At 41.2% G+C, this 27,915-nt stretch overlaps 1 protein-coding gene across 4 annotated transcripts in view; it reads right to left on the bottom strand.

Annotated features, from left to right (window-relative positions):
• The window catches only part of rptor (regulatory associated protein of MTOR, complex 1), a 256,587-nt gene that overhangs the window by 126,880 nt on the left and 101,792 nt on the right, over positions 1-27,915 (bottom strand). For all 4 annotated transcript variants that reach the window (XM_042484972.2, XM_088075352.1, XM_088075351.1 and 1 more), the window contains exon 7: positions 26,315-26,490. In XM_042484972.2, the coding sequence (XP_042340906.1) occupies positions 26,315-26,490 (176 nt within the window). The remainder of the gene's footprint in view (positions 1-26,314; positions 26,491-27,915) is intronic.

Here is a 27,915-nt window from a genome sequence, read left to right as displayed (position 1 = left end):
TTTCCAGTGTTTTTGTTTTGTTTTTTACTTTTTTAAACTAATTTTCAGGTCATTTTCTTGCAATTGTCACTTGTTCCTTTATAATTTTGGGCAGTTTCTTCATTGCTCATTACCTTTTACCTATGTTTTTGAAAGAAATCAAACCAATTTGTTCAGGTTTCAAAGGGTTAAATAATGAATTGACGTACGTACTACTGGCTGAAGTTTTTCAAACTGAAAGGATAAAAGTTCAAAGCTATTGTTTTTTGTTGATGCTTGTCTTAGAGCTTCCTTTTTCAGCCCGTTGTATATGGCCACGGTGATAAAGTTGATTTGGTTTTCTCCACCAACAGCGGAAGCAGCCGTCATGCCTGGAAGAGAATTCTAGTTCTGAAAGAACATCGGACATGCAGGGATTGGGAATTTGTATCCAGCGACTGATCCGCCCTGACTGTGACGTAATCTGTGGCGTTCACATTCAAAGAGTTGCTCCTGATGCTGGAGAATAATGAGATCCCACATGACACCAGTGTGACTGCCTGTGTCTTTAAAGACGAGCACGGGCCCTGAGTGTGCCCGGCACTCAAGGAACAAAGAGGATGAAGGATCGATCCAGGACGAATTGTTCTAAGTCTTAATGATCAGAAACTTTCTGACTGAAAGCCACAATGTGTAAAATCTGCGTGGGTACGTGCCAGCGCCGTGCTGTTTGTCGGGAGCGCGGGTGTTATCATTGTTTCACCCCAATACAACAACATCTAAGTTTACTTTTGAATTTCATTTGAAGCACAGACTAAATATTTTCTTTATGTTTTTCTCTGTGCTTGCTGCAAAAGGGATACAGTGAATTCCCCAACATAAACAGAGATGATTAACTAAAAATGGAGTCTGGCAGAAACAGACAGACGGGCCAAAGTAAATAGAGCACAGAGCAGGCAGGAGGTTGCATCAGCAAGAGCGTGTTTCCACCCAACCCCTGTGCAGGGAGATGTGAAATCCCTCAGGCGTGGGAGATGGGAGAAGGAAGCGATGAGAAAGGAAAGAGAAGGAGAGGAGGAGGGAGGAGTATTTTGTCACAGCAGTATCTACAATCATTTTGATTGATAACTTGCCTCAGAAAAAGCCATGTTTGTGCTCTCAAATGATCAGAAACAGACTAATGATGCACTGCGATGAAAAGAATACTGGTAATCAGAGATATGAAGTTGTATCCCAGATTTTTCTCTCTGGCTTGTGTATTTTTATCGAGGACCAAAAGTTAGAGCCTGACCGATATATAGGTCGGCCGATTTGATCAGCCGATATTGGTCTCTCAGAGATATATCTGTATCTGCGTATATATGGTGTCTGATATGAGCCAATGTGAAAGAGTATTTTTACAGAACAAAATCCAGGAAAAAGATGCTTCATCTAATTTATGATTATATTCCCAGTGAGCTGACAGGTTTGATGCACCGATGTCACTTTTGACAGTAATATTTACTGAAAAACTGTAATATATCCTGCCTTCATTACATATCTTTGTCGCACGTGATTGATAACCACTTTTTAGGGATATCTGCAATGTAGAGATAGATAGATATGAATATATGTAGAAATAGAAATACATACAGGGGTGTCACATCCTAAATGATTAATGCACAGCCCCCGAGCCCCATAATTATAAACATTTCAAAATGAGGAATAGGCCTATCAATAAAAAGCCCTGAATCAAATACATTTTTATTCTTCAAAAATAATATATTGTTGATCAAAATCCCAGTTTTAAATATTTTTGCTCTAGTAAACACATTTTAATGATAGCAGTTGTAAAATATTCTGTTTCTATCAGTTATATGCATTACTAATATTTTTAACATAACAATTCATAATTGATATGGAGAAGTAGAAAAAAAAGGTTTTCAGTCTAAATGTGATAACCAGCGTGCATTTTTTAAATGCCATACAAATAGATCCTCTTCATAAAAAAATAAATAAATAAATAAATAAATAAATCACAGAGGAGGATTCCCGTGCCCCCCTTAACACAGATCCACGCTCAGTCCCATATGTCCTTGAATTCGAGAAAAGTCCCTGTATGGATGGATAAAATACTCGCTGATATATAATTATCAGGATTTCTTACTCTATATCTGAGTTAGCACCAGCTCTTAAAATCCAGTATTGGTTGGGCTCCAACAAAAATATGATCCAGAGTCTGTAATGTCTGCTGGACATCTAATAAGACGAAGAACGCTTCTGTAACTTGGAACACTCATGCCGCTATTAACGTTGCTGCGCCATGATACAACACCAACAAAACACACCTAGTTCACCGAACTCCCGTGCTGTGAATCAAGGCATCTACAATGATGCATATCTAAGGTCGCCTATCACTGTAGGAATTTCCATACATTACATCTCCCCCACAAGGATATATTCTCTCCCTTATGTTTGCCAAATTCAATAACATCTTTAGTCTGAGAGGCTCCTTACAACTTAACAATCTTTTCTATCTCTCATGAAATTTGCAATCTACATAAGAACATGACTACAAATTATGAACAATAAGATTTATCCATTTGACTTATCTTACTTAATTTACAACACACTTCTCTGTCAATTTCTTTCATTTGTTTTACCGTTATCACAGTTTTTTTTTTTTTTTTTTTAAGATATGTCTCACCAATCCAGCCAGGCTGGCTTACCCACTTACCAGAGCGAAGTCACAGTCACTTGTCCCTGGGGATGGGGCTGCTGTTCCCACCAAGGTAAGGTGCTTAGTGCTATGGTTCCATGTCTATTTCAGTCCCAGAATCTCAGTCATCTCAACAGTAGCCTGCTCTGTGGATGGAGGGGCGTGCACTGGTACTGAAGGAACACTCAACAAATGGCGTCGATTTCTCCTGTACTGTCCTCCTTGAGCTGTGTCCACCACATAAGATCTAGGAGTGGAACTGACTCCACTAACAGTACCTGGTGTTGACCATTGTTTCTCATTGTCCAGTTTCAAGAGAACTCTGTCTCCTGGGTTCAGCAGGGGAGACTCGCACCTGCCCTTCGGTCGTAGTGGTACGCTTGTCTCTGCTTGGCTGCAGCATCTGCTTGCCTGATTTCCTCCTTATCAGGCCAGTTCGGGTCCAGATTTCCAGACAGTGTAGGTAAAGTTGTCCGGATTTACACCCATCAGCAACTCAGCAGGACTGGCTCCAGTGGATGATGACGGCGTGCTCTGTAGACCATCAGAGCCAGGAGGGGTCTTCCTGCCTAAGAATCCTCGCTATCTGTACAGCCCTTCGGCTTGTCCATTACTCTGAGCGTAATGTGGACTGGATGTTATGTGAATAAAGTCATATTTCTCGCTGAACTGCCTAAATTCCTCTGAGACTAGCTGTGGTCCGTTGTCACTTACTAGAACCTCTGGAATACCATACCTGCAAATGTGGCTTTTAGCTTTTCTATAACCTGACTGCTGGTGGTCACAGGTAGGTGCAGGAGCTCTAAATACCTGAATAGTAGTCTGACACTACCAGATAAGACTGTTTCTTGTGCCTACAAATCTACACCTACTTTTGCCAAGGTCTGAAGGTAGCTCGGTTGGCTTTAATGGCTCTTTTCTCTGTGTGTTTCTGTTCTCCCTGCAAAACTTGCACTGAGTTACTTTAGTTATTATGTCCTGTGAGATTCTTGGCCACCATACTGACTGATTGGCTCTCTCTGCATTTAACTAGCCCTTGATGACCATCATGAATCTTCCACTATCTCTATTCTCATGCAGGTGGATTATAACACGCTTTTCCTCTGATGACTAACCCATCTATCACTGATAACTCCCTCTCACCTTATAGAAATCCCTGACTGATGCTGGTACTGTCTTTTCATAATCTGGCCACCCTAACTGGATGAACTGGCTCACTGCTTGCAGCCGCGGTCGGTGGCTGTGTGGTCTCTGGATCTCTTGCATCCTGTGTGGTGATGCTGAACATGGCTCAGGACTGAGTCTATGTGTGATCCACATCGCCGCTGGACTTCTCATGACCCGGACTCTGCACAGGGCCCCGGATAGAGCGTCAGCTACTGCCAATGTCTTTCCAGGTGCATACACAGCCTCTGCTAAAGCGCATCAGTCTCATCAACAGTCTCTGGCACCTTATGGGGACGTTATCAAGGTCTTTGCTGTTCATTAAGGGTACTAGGGGCTTGGTCTGTAATCAGTTTAAAGCTGTCAAGTCCTAACAGATATTTGTCAAAGTGCTCACATGCCCAAACACTAGCCAAACATTCCTTTTCTATTTGGGCATACCTGGTCTCAGCATCCCTGAGCCTCCTGGAGCAGTAGGCTACAGGTTTCCAGTCCTCATCATGCTTGCTGTAACAGGACTCCTCCGAGCCCATAGCTGCTGGCCAGCCGACACCACTGTGGGCTTTTAGCATCGTAGAAAGCGCAGTACAGGTGCCGATGCTAAGGCTGTCTTCAGTCTCTGAAGGCAGTCTGCCGCGCTGGTCCCCACAGCCATTCCACCCTCGAGTTCAGCAGTGCATAGAGTGGTTGTCCTTCTGTAGAGAGCTCTGGGATGAATTTGCCCATGAAGTTGACCATTCCCAAAACCGCTTGAGCTCTGACACATTTTGGGGTTGTGGGAATTTTTGGATGCCAATCACTTTCTCCGGGTCAGGTCTCAATCGCTTTCATCAAAGATGTGCCCCAGGAAACTAATCTGCCGCTGTCTGAACTTGCATTTTCTTTGTTCAGTTTGAGGTCGGCCGCCTTTATCACTTCAAGTACCTGCTCCAAGCGCCTATTGTGGATCTCCTCAGTTTCTCCTGGTACTAGGATGTCGCCCATGTAGACCTCTGTTCCTTCCAGCCCTTGTATAGTCTCTGCCATTTTCCGCTGGAATATTTCTGGAGCGCTTGTTATTCCAAAGGGTAGTTCATGGAAAGCATACCTCCCAAAGGGAGTGATGAAGGTGGTCAGTTTGCGTGCTTTCTTCATGCAGGGGAATTTGGTAAATCCACTGGCGGCGCTCCAGTGATGGGGAACACTTTCACCCTGAGAGCCGTGGCATGATTTCCTCTATGGTAGGTAGCACATACTTTTCTCTTTCACTGCACGATGAAGCTTCCTTAGGTCTGCACAGCATCGGACCTCTTCCTGTTAGGCTTTAGAACTGGGACCATGGCAGCACACCACTCTGTGGGCTGTGTCACCTTTTCGATGATGCCCTCATTTTCCAACCGAGCAGCTCCTTCTTTACTAGAGGCATAAGTGGTAGTGGCACACGGCCTGGCAGTATGCACGGGCGATGGCTGTGCATCCTCTTTGAGCATGATTTTAACAGGTTCAGTCTTTAGCAGGTCTGGTTCAACACAGTGCTGACATGTCCACTCTCTTAACTAAACCTATATTTACTGCTTCTGGGCGGCTGGAGCAAACTGCTGCTGTTTCCTTTAATCACATACACAGGAAAAGTGTATTCTTTTACCTTTGTAGACTGTATTAGCTTTGAACCAACCTATACATTTGAGCTCACCCCTGGTCCAACAAAGGGTATCTCTGCAGGGCCCAGTCTATAGGTTTTGGGAAGAGTCTTAAATGTCTTTTCACTTATGACGGTCACATCTGCCCCTCAGATCTATTTTAAAGGCTAGGTGCATTTCCAATGTTAAGAGTAACAGTCCATTTGTCATGGCTAGCTGTTTCACTAACCTCGCCCCAGAAACTGAAACTGTCCCATGCTTTCTGTGACTTCAGTGTTTTGGCACGACACACTGCGCTCAGTGTCCTCTCTTGTTGCACTTTTTACATGTGCTCTTAACAGCCGGGCATTTCTTTTTATTGTAATGCTGGGTGCCGCACCTACCACAGTTCTGTACGCCCTTAGGACCGCTTGTAGCTCCGCTGCCGTGGTTCCTCTCCTGTGTTGTTCCTGTCCTTGTCTGCCGGTTAACATTAGCCACCTGTAGTTCGTGGTTGGTCTGGAGGCTAATCTGTTTAGCAACCTCCTTGCTGGCGACTTGCTGGATAACTTGTGCTAGCGTCAAGTCTGCAGTGAGCTGAAACTTCTGAGACAACTCCTTGTCTCTAATGCCCACGACCAGTCTATCTCGGATGTGTTCATCTCTTTGGTCGCCAAACTCACAGTTTTCTGCTAGCTCATACAGTACTCTTATGTATGCTTCTGCTTTCTCACCGGTAGCTGGCTCCGTGCTGATAAAAGCATGCCCGTTCGGGTATTAAATTCGCCTAGGAATGAAGTAGTCGCTTAATTTCTTCAAACGGCGTTGTAGTCTTTCTTGTCATCCTCTTCTTCAAACTGGAATGAGCTGAATATTTTCTCTGCTTCACTGCCCATCGCGAAATGAGCGTAGCAGACCTGGACTTCCCCCTCTCTCTGTTTAGCTTAGCCGCTGTCCTGAAGCGCCGAAAACCGTTAAGCTTCCACTCCGCCATTCCCCGGGGCTTGCAAACTTAAACTCCTCTGGAGGATTAAACTTCGTCATGTCGATCGGTTCTGGTCACTTTCCGTCACTTCTGACACCATGTAATGTCTGCTGGACATCTAATAAGATCGAAGAACGCTTGTAACTTGGAACACCTATGCCGCTTTATTAACGTGCAAGGCCATGATACAACACCAACAAAACACACCTTGTTCACCGAACTCCCGTGCCTGTGAATCCTCGCGGCATCTACAATGATGCATTCAAGGTCGCCTATCACTGTAGGAATTTCCATACATTACAGAGTCCAGTTGTCCAGAGTCCAGATACTGCTCTATGAATATGCTAATCATGTATAATATGGGTATCTATCTATTTATGTATCTATAACGTTGGATAACATTGGATAATGGCCAAAAAGGTTTTTTGCAGACCATGTTTCCAGGATGAAACTGACCTTTGACCTTTTGAATATAAAATGTCACTTATCATGTATCACGCCAAAAACATGTTTTGTGAGGTTACAGTGACCTTCACCTTTGACCACCAAATTTGAATCGTTTCAGTGTTGAGCCCAACGTTTGTGCCAAATTTGAAAAAAAAATCCCTCGAGTTGTTCTTGAGATATTGTGTTCATAAAAATGAGACAGACCAGGGCACAGTGACTCTGACCTTTGACCTATGACCACCAAAATCTAATCAGTTTATCAATAAGTCCAAGTGGAGGTTTGTGCTAAATTTGAAGAGATTACCTCAAATAGTTCATGATATATCACAAGAAAGGGACAAAGGGACAACCCGAAAACATAAAGCTTTCAGTCAGGAGTATCACAGTGCCTGAGCCATAAAAACTACACTTTCCATGCGGAAACCAGACCGTACGTCACGAGAGCGCTTTTATCAAGGCCTGAGAAGCATCTTTTCAGATGTGTCCTCACACTGGTCTCACCTAAAACCCACCGCTCTTTGTCAAATATCTGCTGAATGCACTTAAGCTCCATGACGCATTCAACCCTGTATTTGCTAATTAGAGGTGCATTTACAGCATCCAAAGGAAAAACGCGTCACTTCAGGGGTAGTGGAAATGTTAACAACACAAAGTAGGACACTGTCAAACATAAACAATTGCTCATCTTCGCCTCAAGCATTAAAAATAATTCTAAAAAGCATCAGTCATAGAAAAGTAGAAAAACAGTAGCTTAAGAAAAGAACTGAACATAACTGTTGATGAAGCAGTTACTATGACCGCATTAGTCCGTATCAAACGTCATAAATGGTCACATCATCCTGTAAAATGTGACAGCAGCATTGTTATGCATGTCAAAAATAAAATATGACACATCACTTCTACTAAAAAGGAAAGTTGGAAAGAAAGAAATGACGCACGGGACTGCTGACCTGCTGTTATCTCACTTCTCCTACATAAACAGGCAGAGTATAAGGTTACAACAGACCAATCTGATATGTGTAGAGGTGTGTGTGGTTAGTGTGGAGCAGTCTGGTGTCCTGTGCACGTGATTTGATGAAGTCAGATGGGGGTCGTGTGTAATGGCTCTGTGCTCTGCTGCGTCACTTCTTCAGTCAGAGCTGCAGATTTATCAGCATGAGTCTCGCTGCCTGCAGGGATTTCATGGTGTGAGGGAGAAACTTGTCACACAGTATAAAGCAGCTGTGGACAACAGATACTGTAAGAGCCACTAATCCATTCAAGAGATAAACGCAAAAACTTCAGGGCTGTCTGGCGTGAAGACAAACTTCTCCCAACATCCCCAAAACATGGATTAACAACAATATCTTGTCACTGAAGTATAAGCCTCAATAATGACTGTCAAGGATCATAGACAAAACGACTGTCTTTTGTAGATCACATTTCCCCAACATACACAACATGCTAATGTTATTAGCATAAGCCTATGGCATTTTACATTGCAGAAATTAGCTTAGCAACTAGTGGGCTTCTGCTCTACTCATAACTTAACCAGCTTACTATTATTTATGCTTTGTCCTAGTTGCCACTGTTTTAAGTCCATGCCTCTCCTGACAGAACAGCATGGATGACCTTCAGTCTACATGCACGTTTTTTCAGTCAACATTGCTGAAACAGAGCAGCTAATGTAACATTAGCAAGAAGTTATTGAAGTGGCCTGGCAGGTACTTCTTGTTTCCTCAGTGGGGCTTTTGCTTACATATGACGTGTTAATGCGCAGTTTCTTCAAAAACAAAACATTTCCACACTGATGTTTTATTCACGACTACATTATAGTCATATATCCTCATTATCTTTCTCTCGGCTGCTTGCCAAGATCTGCTGGACGATGTGTGACGTGACAGACTTTCAAAATAAGGGCGTGCCTTCTTCTTCTTTTAGATTTCTGGCAGTCTTGATGCCTTACGGCATTTTGCTGCCATTCACAGGTCGGTCTTGGTATCACTTTCTCTTTCAGTTTTACAGTAATACTCTGGAAGACATAAAGTCTAAGGGTGCGCCTGAAAGAGGATGATATGGATCGATGTTTACACTTTGCATTGATGTGATGATCGTTGCTCATTCAATCAATATATTGATACAGATGTATCCAAAGCTTTGAAAACTGAGCAAATGGGTTTGATTTCTTTTGAAAACATGGGTAAATAGGGAAATGACCAACTTGCCAATAAATGTCCCACAAACTGAAATAAATTTTACCTCATCATTTTTTTTTTAATAAAGGGGAGAGGATTATTAGAAATGAATCAAAGAAAAAGAAAACTATATCTTTAATTATAATAATTTTATATTTAAAATTATGTTAGAGGAAACAAAAACTAATAAAACAAATTCAACACTTTTTATAGGGCCATTTTCTTATTGTTGTTGTTTTTTTATCATTTTTAATTTTCAGGAAATCTTCCTGTAACTTTTTGTATCTATTTATTTATTCATTATTATTATTATTATTATTATTATTTGCTAATTAATGGCTCATGTCTTGCTATGTTTTTGAAAGAAATTAAAACAATTTGCTCAAGTCTCAAAGGGTTAACCTGAAAGTTTTGATAGCAATATAAGTGCATCTGCTGCTAAAGGAGTGTTAAATCTAAATTATTTATTTAAATATATACTGTTATTGATGCACTGGCTCAAAGTATTTATTTGTTCTTAATGATAAAATGAAGTTGTGACAGAAACAGATGTGGTTCTGAGTAAGTGGTGAGCAGACTTGCATATGTGTAATGCCTTTCTAGACTTCTGACCACTTAACGGGACACACAGAGAGACTTGTGGACTTAGCAGCAAGCGACAAGTCCCTCTGTTGGATTTAAAATTACTGTATGTGAGGGAGGCTTCCTGGTAGCAAGCTCACATACGTGAATGCAGCTCCCACGCTAGGAACTACAGGCTACAACAAGGCTAAAAACATGACGCCAGTGATGTATTTTAAAACAACTTGGCACGTCGAGGCTTAAGGACACTTGGATTAGTTCGGACGAGCAGTATGGAGACATTTTGTGGCTTTATTATGTTGGGTATTTTGTTTGTTTGTTTTTCAATGTTTGATCCTGGTCACCATTTTCTACAGTTTGGTAGATGAGCACAACGCCTTTTCCCTGTGAACCTCCAGCAGTGTTTTGTGGACTATAAAAGTTTACCCAACTTTCCATTGACATGAGGCTGAGTGGATAAAGACTGAATTTTCATTTTTGAGTGAAAATTTCCTGTAGAGCGCTTTTACACTATAGAGAGCAACCCCCCCTCCATGAAGGTTAATGAGACATGGGCCAAACTGAAAACTGAAAGTACTGGTCAAATGATTTTTTTCTCTAAGATGTTTTCTGTCATATTACCTGGTTCTTATAAACCCAGTTGATGCTATAAAAAAGGGATTTGATGTCATGATTGTCAACTATGTGTGTCAATCGCTGTGCTTGCGATCAATGTTGCTCCTCGCAACTGGTTGAACGGGCATATGGGCAGGAACTCGACACCACAGAGATTACTGCTGAGGAGACTCTGGCTCGAGCGCAAGATGACAGCGGCCGTATCCGGGACATTTTGGCTTCATTTTTGTGCAATGGGAGGTAGTGGAGACACATTGTCTCATCTTTATATGAAATCTATGATTTACACATACATTAATACAAAGGGCACCAAGGCAACTTTACCAGATGCCACCTGCTCATCAGCTAAACACATACACTCGCGCATCAATGGCAATAGCTTGCCCAAGGAGGAACCAGGAATCTAACTACCAATCTTTGGATTAGTGGACAAACTGCTCTACCTCATGAGCTACTTTGTGGTGAGAAGTCTGATCTCACCACTAAGTCCATTTTCTGTTTAATTTCAAACAACTTTCTTTGTGGTGCCTCAACTGAGTGAACTTCCCACCTGTTAGCGCCACTAAAGATACCTGAACTGAGCACACTGACAATGTCAACAAAATATGGTCGGGGCACTGCTTGCCCTGGTAGTTATGGCCCCACAAAAATAGGGTCCGTCCACACCGTAACTATAACTATAACAATGTCAGCATCCACACTGATGAATGATAGTGTTCTGTAAACACCGGCCCAGACCATGCATTACGCACTCGATGAAAATGGATGTTGATGAGCTGCTACTGCTGTACGTTGAGAGGAGGCTGAGGAGAAACAAACAGAAAACTAGAAGGATATGGGTTCAGAAAATTCTTTAAAGACAACAGGGATTTGGAGAATCAAACACTCTATTACAAGAGCTGTTGTCTTTTGAAGACAAGTTCATTCATCCTTTGGTCTGAGTCAACATCAGTTTGGTGACATTGTGGCGATGCTAAAAGAGGACATCAGTAAAGTTAAAACCAACTTCAAAGACTCCATTAGTGCCAAGGAGCATCTAGCTGCATGTCTCAACTCAAATTACTTTTTTGTGTCATCAGACCAACAATAAGTCATACAGCCATTAATAGCTGTGATTGAGTGATTCCACAATGTTAAAGGTTGTTCGAAAAATCCTAAATCAAAAAGATAAGCTGCAATTAAAATGCCAATACTGTAAGCACTCTTGCAACTTTATTTTGTAGAAAAATGTCTCTGAAATGTACTGATGACAACTTAATTAAACACTGTAAATTCAGAGGATTTGGATCTAAATTAAAATTCATTATGCAGCCTATAAATCATCATATTAACGTGATGTTTTTTAATCAACACGAGGGACTTTTTTCTTTCTTTTTCTCCTGATAGCAGTAAACAGCACCATCTACTGGCCAGAATCTGCTAGAGTCAGGGAGACGAATCAATTATTGATGACTAAATTTACAGGAATGAATGACAAAAACAATAGAAAACAAAACAGCACAATAGTCCATAGCTTCGTACATCTTCTTCAACACAACTTACATTTTGTGGTCCAGATTAGATGTTAGGATCTATATTGGATGTAAATAAGGCAGATTCTGATTGGATGAAATTCCTCTTGGAGTGATCCAAACGATATTGTTCGCCACTTTTGTTGTCGTTATAGTTGTAGTGTGGACGATGTCATCCACTTGAGTAGGAATGATTTTTAAAACTATCTTTTTACAGTTAAAGATTGTTATTGTGGTGCGGATTGCCCTTTAGTAGCTGATGTCAGTTTGTTAGGGCTGAATTGCCGAACTACCCATCAATCTGTCGGGGAGGAATGGTACAATTTCCTCCCAAAATATTTTCATATTCTTACCAGTAGATAAAAATCACGCAAAATCATGGATTCATCTTCTGGAGATCATGAGTGTTTGAACATCAGTTTATGCCAATCCATGCCGTAGAAATCAAGATCTTCCTCTGGAAAGGTAAAAAAAAAAAAAAAAAAAAGAATCTGGTGCCAGAAGAAACAATTGTCAAGATATTTTAGCTAAAAATGTCAACCTGCTGATGGCATGATGAAAAGTCAAAGGATCACCAAATCATTGGGATCCCTCCCCTGTGAATCATGATTGTTTCGTGGCAATCAATCCAATAGTTGTGACATTTCAGGCTGAACCAAAGTGCTGAAGCAAAGACCCGACCAGAAGACACCGCCATCCCTCGAGACAAACTGGCTAAAAGTTCTAAGGACAACAATTTAAATTTGAACAGGCAATATGTTTCAGTAGAAAACCCAGTAATCCTTTCAAATAGGACTCTTGATTATGTCTTGGCGTAAAAGACCTCGAAAACAAAGAGCTTGAGGGATTGGAACCATAATGAACCCGATAAGATAAATGAAAATGGATGATAAAGATGAGAAATATTGTAACTCAACTTTTCTTTAGTGACAACAGTCAAAGCGGCTGAACTTTGGGATGCACAAACTATGGCTGGAGAACCTAATGTTCCGTGAAGAGAGCACGGAGAAAGAAGTTCAGAGATGTACAGGAGGGCTGGGGGCAGAGATGAAGATGAAACTGAGAGATAATTATGAATAGCGAGGTGGCCAAACTTTAATTGGATGGATAGATAAGAGAGTGAGTGGGTGCAGAGAGCAGAGGGTACGAGTGGACATGTACATATTAAACTTTGAGGAGGGAAATGAAGTGGATCTTGTGTAAGGAAACTACGATGCAGCTCCCAGGGTGGGTGGAGGAGGAGGAGAAAGGGAAGGAGCAGAATGTCTCCCCTGGTCCCCACAGAGCCAGCTGTCTTCTACAGCTCATTACTCCTCCAATCAGCCCTCCTGTCCCCAGTCACCGTCTCTATCAGTCATGTGCTGGAGGGACTGGCTGGCTGATGGCAAATTAAATCTGCTCTGTCACTGACCTACGATATACATGACCCACATCACACTCAGTAAGTTCTGTGTCATCATCTAAATTATAGATATGACAAATTGTGTTTATTTGCTAAAACTTAACTGATTTATTATGATACTTTTTATTCCCCCATTTCCACATCAGTCATCCTGTAAAACAATGCTGAAAACCTAATAAATTTGTCTTTTTTAACACTTCACTGGGAATCTTTCAAGAATCAAAAAGTCTCTAACTATAGCCTCAAACCCAATGTCCCTCACAGATATTAGCATTGTAAGTTTATGAAAACTACAGATATGTTACATTAGTAAGTTTTATATGTAGTACACAGGGATCTGAGTTGTAGTTAAAAAAAATCAAAATATAATGAAATATAAAAGGCCTTTCCTTTTGAGCCGGTGGTCCATTGACTTAGTAAATTAACATAATGTTAGAAAAAGTTGAATTACTGTGTTGGACTAAAACTGGACTTTTAAAGTAAATTTAAACATGTTATTCTGACTGAAATCTTACTAAAATGAATTTCTCAAAGTCAGACTAACACACCGAGATAATGTGGTTGCGGATTGATTTCCTCTGTCATGTATACGCTTCAATCCGACCTGAAACTGGCCTAGACGTTCTGCGCTTGCTCCATGGTCCCGGCACCAGGCTTTGACCCGGAAGTCAAATAGCATACATTCGTAGAAGAAAGGAGGGGGAAAAAGAAGAAGGAGGAAAGAAAACAGAACAAGACGAATGTAAAAATTAAGGGGTAGAGTAAGTACGAAATGTACAGCGCTGAAAAGTTATCCATGTTGTCACCGTTCAACATGTAACCCGTTTGCCACTTACTGGCTTGTTTGGTATGTGACATAATAGGACAACCTGAAGAAGGTCCAGCAGCAACTAGCTGAAAGGGGGCATTTTTCCTCACCTGCCGTGGTGGAGTCTGACATACTTTTGTCAATAAATGGATTCTCCACCGGTGCTTGTATAGTGGAACAAGGACAGTAGTCCAATTAAATGTCCTAATTGAGCCATAACTGTAGCTTGACTTAACTGTGTATGGAAACTTCCTGACTCTTAGCTTTAGCTCTGCATTTCAAAGCACTGTATGTTTCAAAGAGTTGAAATTTTGATGTTTTGTGATGTAGTCTTGCCTTTTTTTCTGTTGGCTTTGCTGTCAGACAGCCAGCATGCCACACTGACATGCTGCTACAAAGTGCCAACAGCCCAACCTTCGATCTCAACTGTTAGCAAACATTAGCCTTGGTCAGGCCAGGTGGGTTAGGTGGAAACTAGGTAGCAGTGCTGCTCATTCGTGATTATCCACTTACCCCCAGGTTGTCCCACTGAGTAAATGGTTTCATTTTGAGCCACCAACCCTGTTTAGCATTGCAAGCTATGTTAACACTGCTAAAAGTGCTAACAGAGCTAACAGTGAAAATAACAATGCTAAGGGGGTTTGCAGCTCAAAATATAGCTGTTTACTCACCAGGGCAACCTGGGGAGGAGACCAAAGGGTGGCCATCATGTTTCTGTTTCAACGCTGTCAGGATGGCATGCAGTAGCCTAATGTCTGATGCCACTAGCTCACTCCTACCCAACCCATTTGTTGCATAATGCAGTAAACTGAATGGAAGCAAATTTTAGCTATAAACCAACCTGTGTAACCGCTTAGAAATACTCTCAGCGGTGAACAGACTAACAGTTAATTGTTGACATTCTCAGTAGTGGATATGTTAAAACTGCTTTCTCCTTTTCAGAGGACAACAGCTGTCGTCAACGTTATCAGAATTGACTTTTCTCTCCTCCCTTATTTCCCTCTCTCTCCTTTCTTTACCCAGGAATTAATATCAGTTGCCTCCTGTAGATGCCTAACCCAGACGTTTCCAAACAAGATCCTGTCCTTCACCAGACTCTGCCAGCATTTGCTCCATCTTTACTTAGAACTCCTCAAATATCCCCTGTTGCCTGCTACTGACTCCCTCATTGTGTCCTCTCTCCTGCACTACTGTCAATGAGCACAACAATAAGTCCCACTTGAGCGAATCAGAGATGTGGACAGAGTCCTGGATCAACAGTGCTGTGAAGGACAAATCTAAAAAGATTTTCCAAGCTACATTTGAATCCTATAGACAGTGAGCACTTGAAACTGAAAGGTCTTTCAGTGAATTCTTGCAGCTAATGAGCTTAACACAATGTCTTCACTTGGAAATGGTACATGGTCTGTATGTGTAAAATCCACTTTGTATATATATGTGTGTATAATGATATGAGAACAAAAGAATATTTGCATTTCTACTGCTTCCTACCAAATTTCTCATTATTACATAAGTTCAGAACAAGCTGCTCATTAAATGGCAGCGGGCTCCCGAGCTCCACTACTACTGCTCTTGTTTCAAAGCAACATTTCAGATGAGAATATATTATGATGAATGTACTCTGTTTGATCAGGAATAAGACAAATGTGAAGGTGGAGAGGGGTCCTGCCTGACCAGCATAGAAACATGCTTCATTACGGCCATCAGTTCAAATGAATATCACTGTACAGTGTTACTAGTATACTGGGCAAATTATGCTAATTAAAAGACATTTCCTGAACATACAGGGCTGCTGACCTTGCCTGAAGCACACAGCAGTATATAGGAAAAATCAAACTGAAACATTTCACATAGGTTATTCATGGAAGATTATGAAAAAGTGGGCCCCTGGGTATAGATATGCAAAGGGCCCCAACACATCCCCTACATAGGAGCAAGACACAAAGACTTTGTGATGGTTTTGTGGTCATTTTGTGTCCCCTTTGTGATTGTTTTGTGTGTCTTTGTTGCTGTTTTGTGTCTTTTTGTGGTTATTTTAACCATTTTTGAGTTATTTTGTATCTTCAGTCATTTTTCTCTCCCTGTTGTGCTTTTTTGTAAATAGTTAGGTCTCTTTGAGAGAATTTTGTTTATTTTTTGGTCATTTTGTGTCCCTTTGTGGTTATTTTGTGTGTTTTTGTTGCCGTTTTGTGTCTCATTGTGGTTGTTTTGCCCATTTTCCATGTTATTTTTTTGTCTCTTTGTAGTACTTTATGTCTCTTTGTTGTTGTTTTTTGTCTTTGTGCCTTTCTGTAGCGTTTGGGGCTCTTTGAGGTAATTCCATATCTTTTGGGATAATTTTTTGTCCCTCTATGGTTTGGTGTCTCTTTGTAGCTGTTCTCTGTCTCTTTGTGGTTGTTTTGCCCTCTTTTTTTTAGTTATTCCTCAAATTATTCTGTGTCTTTGCAGGTCTTTGTCTTCTTTTTGTTTCTCTTGAGGTTGACTTCCTGGGCACCTTGCGCCTTTTCCGATAGGCCTGTTCAGCCAGCCATCCTATAACATCACACAGCTCCGTATTAATGTGTGAATTTTGAAAGTTTACTTTCAACTGAGCAGCACAGAGACTGACTGTAGTGATGATGTCAACTAGAGACAAATCCTGGAGCGGCTCTCACAGTGAATCATGCAGCAACTGTTGAGACTCAGTGACAGCAGCCATGGTGACTTCACCAGGACGGAAGCGGATTTTCTGAACTCACAGCTGTAAGCCTGATATTCAAATGAAACTCATTTGGTTAAATAGTAATCAGCAGATGTCACCTAATGACATCATTAAGTATTATTAGGTAGACTATTGTGTATGTCCCGAGAGACTGATTTAACTGTCAGAAATAACCTGATTATGTTCAGGTAATTTGATGAGTTATACATTCAGTGGATGGATTTAATTTACATATTCTGTGTGTGTGATGGGGTTTTCTGAGGTAAACTTGCTCTCTTTAAATCCACAGAGATAAAGCATATACGGGGTGATGAAACAGTCTCCTCTGTAGTTCATCCTACATCAAGAGACAAGAGGGGGAGATGAATGTGTCAACGTTTTTACAAGCAATTTACATTTTGGTTGTTAAAGCCAAGGCACCAGAACAAGGACAGCATAGTGTGTGAGTGTGTGAGTATATGTTAAGGCAACAAATACCAATTCTTGTTTAGTACTTAATTTTCCTTCTTCCACCTCTAGGAGCCAAAATGGGAGGACAGTGATGCAGTCACGTTTTCTCTCAATGAGCATAATCAGTCTGCGGCCTGTTTGTGTTTGTGTTTGTGTTTGTGTATGTATGTGTGTGTGTGTGTGTGTGTGTGTGTGTGTGTGTGTGTGTGTGTGTGTGTGTGTGTGTGTGTGTGTGTGTGTGTGCGCACGCACGCACCCGCTGAATGAAAGTATTACAAGATGTAGTCATGTGCTGCTGTTTATCTGTGTTCCTGCTCTTGAAGGTTCACTCACAGTTTACAGCACATACATGATGATAATGAGATGCTCATGTACTCGAGGTAACCACTGTGCCTGTCAAAGCTGAGCAGCCAGGTTGAAAGGCTCGCTCATCAGCATCCACATTACTGGCAGGTACACACTGTGTGTAAGTGTATGCAAAGCACAGCGGCCCAGTGGCTGGGTTAGCATGTGCAGAGCTGGGGATACTGTTGCAATACTGAGGAGGCAGAAGCACACACTTGCTGAGGAGTTGGCTCAGCCTGCTTTGCATTCTACAGAGATTCATCTCTGCTGCCTGCTCCTTCCCAACAAGGCTGAATTACAGAGGTGCTACACCCCCACAACTGCCTGACAGTGATGGTGCAGGTTCCACTGAGATAATCTTTATAGTTTTCACAAGTGGTCCAATTTAGTACTTTATATAGAGACTACGGCCATATTTGCTCTAGGAGGATGCACTGTATACAGCAGTGCTTTGATATAAATATTAATGTAAGTCTGCGTGTTACATAGACTGTATATTAAAATGGATGATGTGTCCTAGGCCTGTGGGACACAACAAAATACATCGTCTGATGATATAAAAATGGCTATTGTTTTAGATTTTGCTATGCTGTTTATTTCATTTATGACATCTGAGTGCTTTGGGTATGTCTATGTGGCAGAGAGGGCGTCTACACAAAGCACGGCACCAAAACTAACAAACATGGAGGACCTGGAAAGCGCTAAACTTTTGCTGTTAGTGGCCCTGTAAATGTTATTTAGTGTTAATTATTGTTGTTGAGTTCTTTTTTATTTAAAAGTTGAATTTGTTATTGATGATTTCTATTTATCCATATTTGTAATGTATATCTAAGTATTCTTTAAACTGTTACCTATACTGTAAGAATTTCCATTTAAAATTTGCCTCTGCAATAATAAAAAGCTGTTTGCTAGTGTCATTAACCGGTTTGTGCTTTATTTTATTTAATCCTTTGAAACCTGAGCAAATTGGCTTCATTTCTTTCAAAAACATGGAATTAAGGCAATAATAATAAAGAAGAAATGATCCAAAAATTAGCAAGAGATCAGTAAAACATACAAAATTACCTAAAAATAAAATAAAAAAAGTTAAAAACAAACTTACAAGGAAAGTACCTTAAAAATTGCTTAAAATGCAAAAAAAAAAAAACTGTAACAAAAATTAAAATAATTACATTATTATGATAACTATAAATATTGTTTTTTCCCCAGCTTTTTTCTTTTATACCAAGATGTTTTTCCTTAGCTTTTTAAAAATAATTTTCTGAACACACTAATTTCTTATTAGTGTTGCTTATTGCCTTTGCCATGTCATGTTTTTGAAAGAAATCATACCAATTTGCTCAGGGTTCAGAGGTTTCAATACTTGTGAAAGACATCTGAGAGCAGCACAACAAAAGTGATGTTGCTCCAGGTTTCAGAGGGTAATAGTATCAATTCAGACACAGTTTAGGCACTGGTACTGTTTTAAAAGTATTGTTTTAGCACCAGTATCGGAAAAAACCCAAAGGATATCCAACCCTAGTTAGGGGATCACTTAAGACATACCATAATAGGATTAATCTTTTGAAACACTGTACCAAAAATCCAGACAACAGCAGTCATGACTCTGGACAAAAGTGGTGGACTGACAGGCTGACCCTAAAGATCACCTTCCAGCATGGCTAAGACACACTCCCTGCACTTTTATTCCTTCATCTGTTTTTTTTTTCTCCCTCCCCCTGCAAACCCCTGGTGTCATCTTGCTCTCTATGCTCACCTCCTCCATTCCTCCCCTTCCATCGCAACGGTGGGGAAATCCCTTGAAGATGGCCCTCCATCAGTAATGATTTTCTGCTCAGCTGAGCAATGAAAGGTTCACATGCACTCTCTCTGCATTGCTCTCCCCAACTCTCTCACTCTCTCTCTCTCTCTCTCTGTAAACCCCATCATCCATCCCTCAATGCATCTCATTAAAGTTTTAAAGCCAAGGTAAGCCAGCACATCAGTGAATCTCTCCATCCGCCCACTCTAACTCTGCCAAATTCCACCCCAGCTTCCTCATTTTCTCGCCGTGTCTCACTCTGGGGCTGTGTAAAATTAAGGAGAAGACAGCTTGGCATGTCTTTATTTAGAAAATAATAAGCGAACAGGAGATGTGGCAACTGAAACTCACTGAAGAGCAGGAGGGAAGGAAAAAGTGATGAGATGGAGCTGCAGAATCTTTGGAGACTCCCGAAGAGTTCCCGGCCTCATAGAAAGCTGGAGGGCAGGCTGATGTGGATGCAGGCCACAGCTGGCATGTATAATCTGGTGGGGAGGTTTCTCCAGCACTGGGACTATACTGAATCTAATTGTTATTCTCTACCAAACCTGGCAGGCGGCAGTTGAATACTATGTCTGAAATTAGTGATGTCACCCCCAGAAGCACACAGGGAAAACTGGATGGATTTGTGGCATGCATCTTTAAAGAAAAACAACCGCAACCCCAGAACAAAGTATGAAGACAAGATATTTGATGTTCAAACTGATAACCCTCTGAATTTGCCTGCAGCGCATTCCAAAATCAGTTGGGTCAGGGGCATTAAAAGTTGTGGAATGCTCAAAAAACAACCTAGTTGGCAGTGCCCAGTAGCTCATCTGGTAGAGCAGGCATGGGGCCTCCTACTAGTTGGACATGCCCAGAACACCTTCAGCGGGAGGCACCCAGAGGGCATCCTGATCAACTCAACTGGCTCCTTTCAACGCAAAGGAGCAGTGGATCGACTTTGAATTTCCTCCGAATGTCAGAGCTCCACATCCTATCTCTAGGGCCGATCCCAGACACCTTACGAAAGGAAACTCTTTTCAGCCACTTGTATCTTTAGTCACTCCCCAATTCTCATGACCAAAGTTGAGGGGTTGGGATGTAGTAAACTGAAAGCTTGCCTTCCTAAGCTACCTTTCCTTCTCTCAATGCCGCCATCAGAAATCATGCATGTCTGTTAACTGCATTGCCATGTGCAAGCTTAGCTTAGCTCTGTGATAGCCATGTGGTACTCTCACTACCTGGGGCTCGCGATTACAGAGCCTGGGTCTGTTGAACTGCACTACGCTAATCCTGTTGCCTCTCGGGAGCGTTCCTGCTCCCTTGTTTCCTAGTTTCCCTGGTTCCTGGCCGTAACCTTGACTGTGCCTGACCGTGGCGATAGCTGTGCTGATGCTGCGACCCTGCCTTTGGTTGTGCTCGTGCTGTGGCTGTACTGATTCTGTGCCCCCCGCTCGCCCTGATCGTGGTCTGGTCCTGGTTGCGCCAATGCTGTGATCTTGCCTTTGGACAACTCCCTTTCACATATGCATGAGACTGTTATCATCTCTATCAACATCATCATAGAGAGCAATTACTAATTTCACACCTACCATTATTGTAATATGACATGCATCTGTTTCTATCGTTCTGTGCCCCCCCCTCTCCCCCTCTCCCCCTCTCTTTCTCTTTCCTTTTTTGCCATGATTGTATTTCACTTGCTATTTACGACATCTATTGCTCGTCTGTCCGTCCTGGAAGAGGAGAGGGATCCCTCACTATCCTCTACCGCTCTTCCTGAGGTTTCTTCCTCTTCCTTTTTCCCCGTTACAGGGGTTCTTTTTGGGGAGTTTTTCCTTGGGTGATGTGAGGGTCTAAGGGCAGAGGGATGTCGTACACTGTAAAGCCCTCTGAGGCAAACCATGTTTTGTGATAATGGGCTCTATAAATAAAACTGACTTGACTTGACTTCTGGCTCAGCTCCCTCCTAACCACCACAGTCTGGTGCAGCACATCACATCACTGCTGATTTTGCACCAAACTGCCTGACCATCTCATGCTCCATTCTTCCCTCACTGGTGACAACGAGACCCAGAAATACTTGAACTGAAATACCAGTACTGTTTTTACCATCTACAATTGAATGTATCATCAAAAGATTTGGAGAACCTGGAGGAAACTGCACAAGAGGCAACGCTAAAAACCAACATTGGATGTCTGTGACACTCAAGCTCCACCGCTTTAAAAACCATGTAAGGGATATTATTACAAGGTCTCCGTAACACTTTGGAAAACCACTGTGGGCAATTATACTTTGTTGCTGGATCTACAAACACAAGTTCAGACTCTACCATGCAAAGTGAAAGCCATGTATCAACCACATCCAGAAACACTGCAGAAATGAAAATTCTGAAAAGTACATATGGGTTTTGGGGCAACATATGCTGCCATCCAGATCATGTCTTTTTCAGGGACATCCCTGCTTATTCCAGAAAGACGATGAGACACATTCTGCATGTGTTCCAAAAGTGTGGCTTCACAGTAAAAGAGTGCCCCTACTATAATGAACTGCCTGCACACCAGATCTGTCTCCCATCGAAAATGTGTGGCTTGTATAAAGAAAATACAAACATGGAGACCCTGGACTGTTGAGCAACCAGCGTTGAATATCAAGCAAGAATTTGACTTTCAAAACTTCAACACAATAAAATGTATCAGTTGAACATCAAGTATATTTTCTTTGGTCTGTATTCAATTGAATATAGGTCAAAAAGGATTTGAAAATCACTGCATCCTGTTTTTATTTACATTTTACACAGTGTCTCAGCTTTCTTGGAACTGGGGTTGTACATTAGAGTAGATATGGATTTGTTGTTCTTTATGATGAATATTTCTGATTTTATCATTATACTATGTTATTTCATGTGTAATGAATGAATGGATTCATAAATAATTCATAAGTTTGAATATTCTCTTTTGAAGCGTCTGTGTTCATATACTGTAACATTTATGCAAAATGGGCTTATAAAACACAAGCATGTAAGCGATGTGAGCTAATTTCATATGTAACGCATATATACAGCAATACATGACTCATTGACCCTGATTCATTACCCACCATAAAACCCACAGAAGCCTGATGTTTCCCCTCCAAGCCGCAACATCCATTTCTGGCGACAGAGGGTATTAAGGAATAGTTCAGTCAATATTATCCAGCAGGCTTTTAGCAACTTGTTACTGAGGGATATCAATATTAATGGCATAATACTGAGACCTCATTATGCTGAAGGTCATGGGGGAGTGTGGATTTCAAGCAGAGGGAGATGAACGAAACTCTTCAACATTTCTGGCAGAGAAGAAACATTCGACTAGCTGTAGGAGACCTCCTGAAGGCAACCTGTCGCTTTCACTCACACACTGGAGATAAAAAAAAGTGAACTGAATCTTTTAAATTTGCAGTTGAAAACTTCTCAAACCATCCTCATGACTTTTAGTGCGCGCAAAGTGGATTCAGTCATTAAAATGCTAAAGAAGAGTACGGGTAAGTAATGATTTATGGCACCACAGGGACTTTGTACACTGCAGGGAGAGACTGTATCTGAGCAGGTAGTGTGGTGCATGGAAGATTAAGGTGCTAACCTGCATTTCCCAGATATCTCATAATAAGAAATCTCTTTAAACCCAGCAGATGAGGGTTGTGTTTGTGGTGTATTTTTCATATATTAAACTCTTTTTTTTGCCATTGATTTTGCGTTGACACTCTCCATCTCTCTCTGTGTTAGTAAGCATGTTACCATGATATGTTAATTGTGCTTAAGCAAAAAATGAAAGGAAAAAGGAAAAAATAATAAAATGAGAAATACAAAGAGGTGACAGTGAAGTTTGCTGCCTTCTTATTCCAGTGTAAAACGGGTATAATCAACGCACATACAAAAATTCACTCATTCTTTCCTACAAAAATCCTCTGACAAGGACAAACACACTGAGCTACTACTGAACAGGCCTTTGTCACAGCAGACTTGTCATAGTAAGTAAAGAATGATAATGTTGTCTTCAAGTATTCCAGTAAGCCATGACAGTGAGCCAGCATGAACAACAGCAAGACCTTGAAATCAAAACAGCTGCACTGTATTTCTGCATTACTCATTCTATTACTTACACCTGTGCTTTTCCGACTGTGGCGTAAGCTGTAGTGGTTATGGAACAGACCTGCAGGACACAAAGCATGATTCCATATCAAGGACCAAGGCCCCGTTCCAGATACATGATCCCAAAGTTCAGTTTGTTCTGGGCAAACACTGACATGATGTTAGAAAAAGTTGAATTTTTGTGTTGGTCTGACTAAAACCAGCGTTTTAAAATACATGCAAACATTTTAGTCTGACTGAAATCGGATCAAGTCAAATTCCTCAAAGTTGAACTAACACACCTTGTTAATGCGGTTGGGGGTCAATTTACTCTTTCATGTATATGCTTCAACTGGACTTGAACTGGCCTATGTATTTTGCACATGCTCCACAGGCCCCCTGCTGAGCTTTGACCCGAAGTAGAACAGCGTTACATGGTAAAAGAAAGTCGGGAAAAAGAAAAAAAAGGAGAAGAAGGGAAGAAAAAAAAACCCAACACAACGGTACCAAGTAAGTCGTGAAGTATGTATGAGCCAAAAGGGTTATCTATGTTTTCACCATTTGACATGAAACCATTTGCCACAAGGTCCAGTAGCAACTAGCTCTAAGGGGGCATATCCCCACCAACAATGGTGGAGTCTGACATACTTCTGTCAAGAAGTCAATTCTCCCCCTCTGCTTGTATAGCAGGGCGGGGTAAAAAATTGATTCATCAATGTATTGCAATATGTTTTTTTGCAAATCTGCAAATTCAATATCGATTCATAAAATCCTGAAATGGATTCTTTCCGATGTAATGACACCCCGCTCCTGTGGGGACAGTGTGAGAGCCGCCAGAGTGTGACTGACGTTGTTCAGAGGTCCCGCTTGACCCCCAAACAACGTCTGTTGTATATTCATTAACCCCCTGAGTCCTACACCCTTTTTACCTATTTTTGGTTTGCCTGGACTTTTTGTGTAAAAATGCACTTAAAACCTCAGTCTCTCAATGCACAATGAAGGTATATACATCCATTCCATGGCGACAGTGGTGCAAGGTAGCAGTATGTTTAAATCAGCGCCGACAGCATTAAAAGCTGACGTTTGGATACACGAAGTCGATGGTAGTTACGTCGTATGTGAGCCTCGTGAGTCAGTGTTAAAACACTACAGCAACACGATGAACCTACGTAACCGTTTGAGCTGACACCACGCAGATGTTTTGCAACCCGTTGCTAATGCTAAAGCTGTGGATCACACACAAATGCAGCTTGACAAATCCTGCTTAAATGTTTATTACTTTTGTTAAGTTCGGCTCAGGCAAAAATGTGCCCTTTTCTGTACTTTAAATTTATTTTATTCTGAATTTTTATCTAATAAAGAATAATGTAATGATAAAATAATTTTTGGTGTCAGTTTGTTCTAAATCAGTACAGATAACACACACTTTATCTAACACAGAGGGTATTCGAATGAATTATCTGACATCGACACACATAACTGAATCAATATCAAAGCAACTGGATCATTATAGAATCCAATTGTGACTCAAAGAATCGAAATCAAATTAAAATGTGAGGTTCTTGACAATACCCAGCCCTATTGTATCGTCACTGATGGCTCCAAAAAAGCAAGATGGCAACAGCCATCAGCAAAGTACACATGGAACCACCTCATATTTTCAACCAGGCATTCTTCTCCAGTAACAAACTACAGTATCAAGTACAAGGGCAGAGTATTATTTTCTCAGTAACAGTGCTAACATCCCACCTCAGCTGCGACTCTAACTCCAAGCTAAATATTCTTCAATGCAAAACCATACAACAACTGTAAAATACAGTCTAAAATAAGCAAAGTCAGCTGACTTCCTGATTTCAATTAGGAAATATCTGATGAAACGTTGAGTAAAAACTACAAATTAGACCAAGCATTCGAAGACAACTTTTGATACTTGTTGCTACTGACAAATTACCCTAGATATGGGATGTGGGGTTACAGTACATGTGAATGTAACATTAATGACATATGTGTGTGTGTGTGTGTGTGTGTGTGTGTGTGTGTGTGTGTGTGTGTTTGTGTTTGTGTTTGTGTGTGTTCTGTGTTAACAGTAGATCAGAGGTGATGCAATCACCTTTGCCTGGGTGTGCAAGCCCCATACGCTCACTGTGCCCCACATGCTGCTGACTGGCTGATGCAACCCGTGTGCTGCCGTGGTTTAGCCTGGAGCTCTATCATACAGTCCCCTGAATGATGCATCATGCGGCATTTACATCAGGCCACTGTAGAAACCAAGTGTGAACACATTTCACCTGAATATCTTTCACTTATTTTACTGAAGCGTCCTCTGCAGGGACCACTATCCTTGCATCGGCGCGGATGATGTGGGTTTACATTTTTCATCACAGCTGAATATTTCTCATCAGCGCTGAATACTGAGCAGGGTCGGAGCTCAGAGCAAGGTTCGGTCTCTGCACAGGACTCATGATTGTGTCCTCAGAGTGTCCAAGCAGTGATCCAAGCTGCCTCTAACAGGCTTTACAAATTAATGACACAAGGTCTCCTGCAGGTTTAAAGAGAAAATGTGTGCTTTTTTTATGAACAGTACAGACAAATAGTGCGTTATTTAGCAGCAAATTAATCCACAACCTTAAATTTACCAACAGAATAGGTGAAAAAAAGCAAGACTAAACTGATCATGAGCAGAAAGGTCATTCAAATTCTTCCAAAGTAGAATTTCTCCTTTACATTTTCCGACCCACTGAAAAAGACCATACAGCTCCTGCGCATAAATTCAAAGTTTCTCCTCGTGCTATTTATAGCCGGGTCAGGCTCTATATTGTAAAACACTGCTTAGATGTTAAAAATTAGATGACAAATATCCCTGCTTCTTGTCACTTCAGCATTACTTTAGGACATTATATAGAAAATGATCTGTCTGGAATGTTTAAATTCTTAGAAAAACACGGTTCGTCAAAGAGAAGGGATAGAAAGTGTGAGAGAAAGCTTACCATCGGAGGGCGATCTTGATGGGTGTGGTGAGGCAGGAGGTGAAGAGGTCAGCGGGGAGGTCAGGGTTCATGGGCAGCAGCTCGCTGGCCTCACAGGCAGCCAGCTGGATGCAGTTCTTCATAGAGGGAGGCAGAGGCATCTGAGCGAGGGGGTGGCTGGGGTTAATGGCTGCCACCTGAACAGATGAAAAAATGACAGTGTTTGTTTACAATTATTGGGCTGCAACAAACACCTGAGCCACATCTACAAACTAGGCTGGGCAATACGGAGAAAATCAAATATGATATTTTTGGCCAAATATCTCAATATCAACATTTGGACAATATTGTAGGATTAACTATTGATGCTTTCACAGAATAGTTACTAAGTCAGGGTATTGTATAAAAAATGATGACACAAGTAACCTAAGAGTGACAGTCATTAAAGGAATGCTTCATTTGATATTCATAATGTGAATGGAGTTGCCTGTTGTATAGATAGATAGATAGATAGAGAAAGAGACAGAGAGATAGAGAGATAGATAAAGAAACATATATATGCTTTGAAAAGTAAATCAAAAAACAGAAAAGATAAAAATTTGACAAAAGTGGCAATGGGATGATAATCTATAATCAATGAATAGATTCAAACAAGCCACAAGAAATTGCATCTTCCATGTTTGAAAAGAAATAGGAGGAAATGTAAACATTATTTCCTACTCTTTCTCAGCTAATCAGTTAATTATAAATATATGTATATCGCACTGAATTTACAAAAAAAGCCTTGACATACATGCATATTAATATATGTTAAACATAATGCGAACATGTGTATGCATCTGCACACAAGTAAACATGCAATATACAATTTACAAACAGTAAGCCAAGTTGTACATACAATGCCGATGTCATAGCCACACTTTCGAACATGTTGATTACATCTCAGCACGCTGAACTGTCAACTCGGTTAGATACACCGTGCTTGACTTGACCACACAAAAAGACTGTATAGGTTGTAGCTGCTGCTGAGGGAGTGTGAGCTCTGCACCAAGGACAATTGGTGGGAGTCCACCTGACAACACACACACATAGTGACTGGGCTAACTGTTAGCATTCCTCCACTAATGTTACTTTTGCTGCCGAACTGGCAGCAACAGAAAGTTTGCTGATTTGACGTTAGTCAGGAAGGCTCAAGATCAAACTCTTGGCATGAAAAATATTATGTTCATGCATTGTTTGACTAGAGATGTTTCAAAAGATGTGGCAACTCAGCTCAGATAGGCCGTATCAGAAAACAGATCAACATTGGGCATCAGCATCCTGTGAGACAGCTTTTCTGGATGTGCCCAAAACTGTTTATTTGTTGTAGATCTTTACCGCAGTTCAACAAAAGAACAAAGCAAGGATGCTTATTGCACAATAGAAAACTTTTGTCAAAATTGCCATCTTCTGGGTGTTAGTTGTGAGCTCAGAGGTTGTTGTTGGTTCTCATAGTCAAGGGGATATTAAAAACATTATATGTAGATAGCTGAATCAAGGGAGAATGAAATTAAATATGGTCAGCAAATGGCAGGCTTTTGCCACAGTCTACATCTGGTGAAGTTTCCATACTACTTGGCATT

This window comes from Plectropomus leopardus, chromosome 3, assembly GCF_026936395.1.
Source record: "Plectropomus leopardus strain MGB_pleo_1.0 chromosome 3, ASM2693639v1, whole genome shotgun sequence".
Classification (NCBI taxonomy): domain Eukaryota; kingdom Metazoa; phylum Chordata; class Actinopteri; order Perciformes; family Serranidae; genus Plectropomus; species Plectropomus leopardus.
This window is presented reverse-complemented; position numbering and strand designations above follow the sequence as displayed.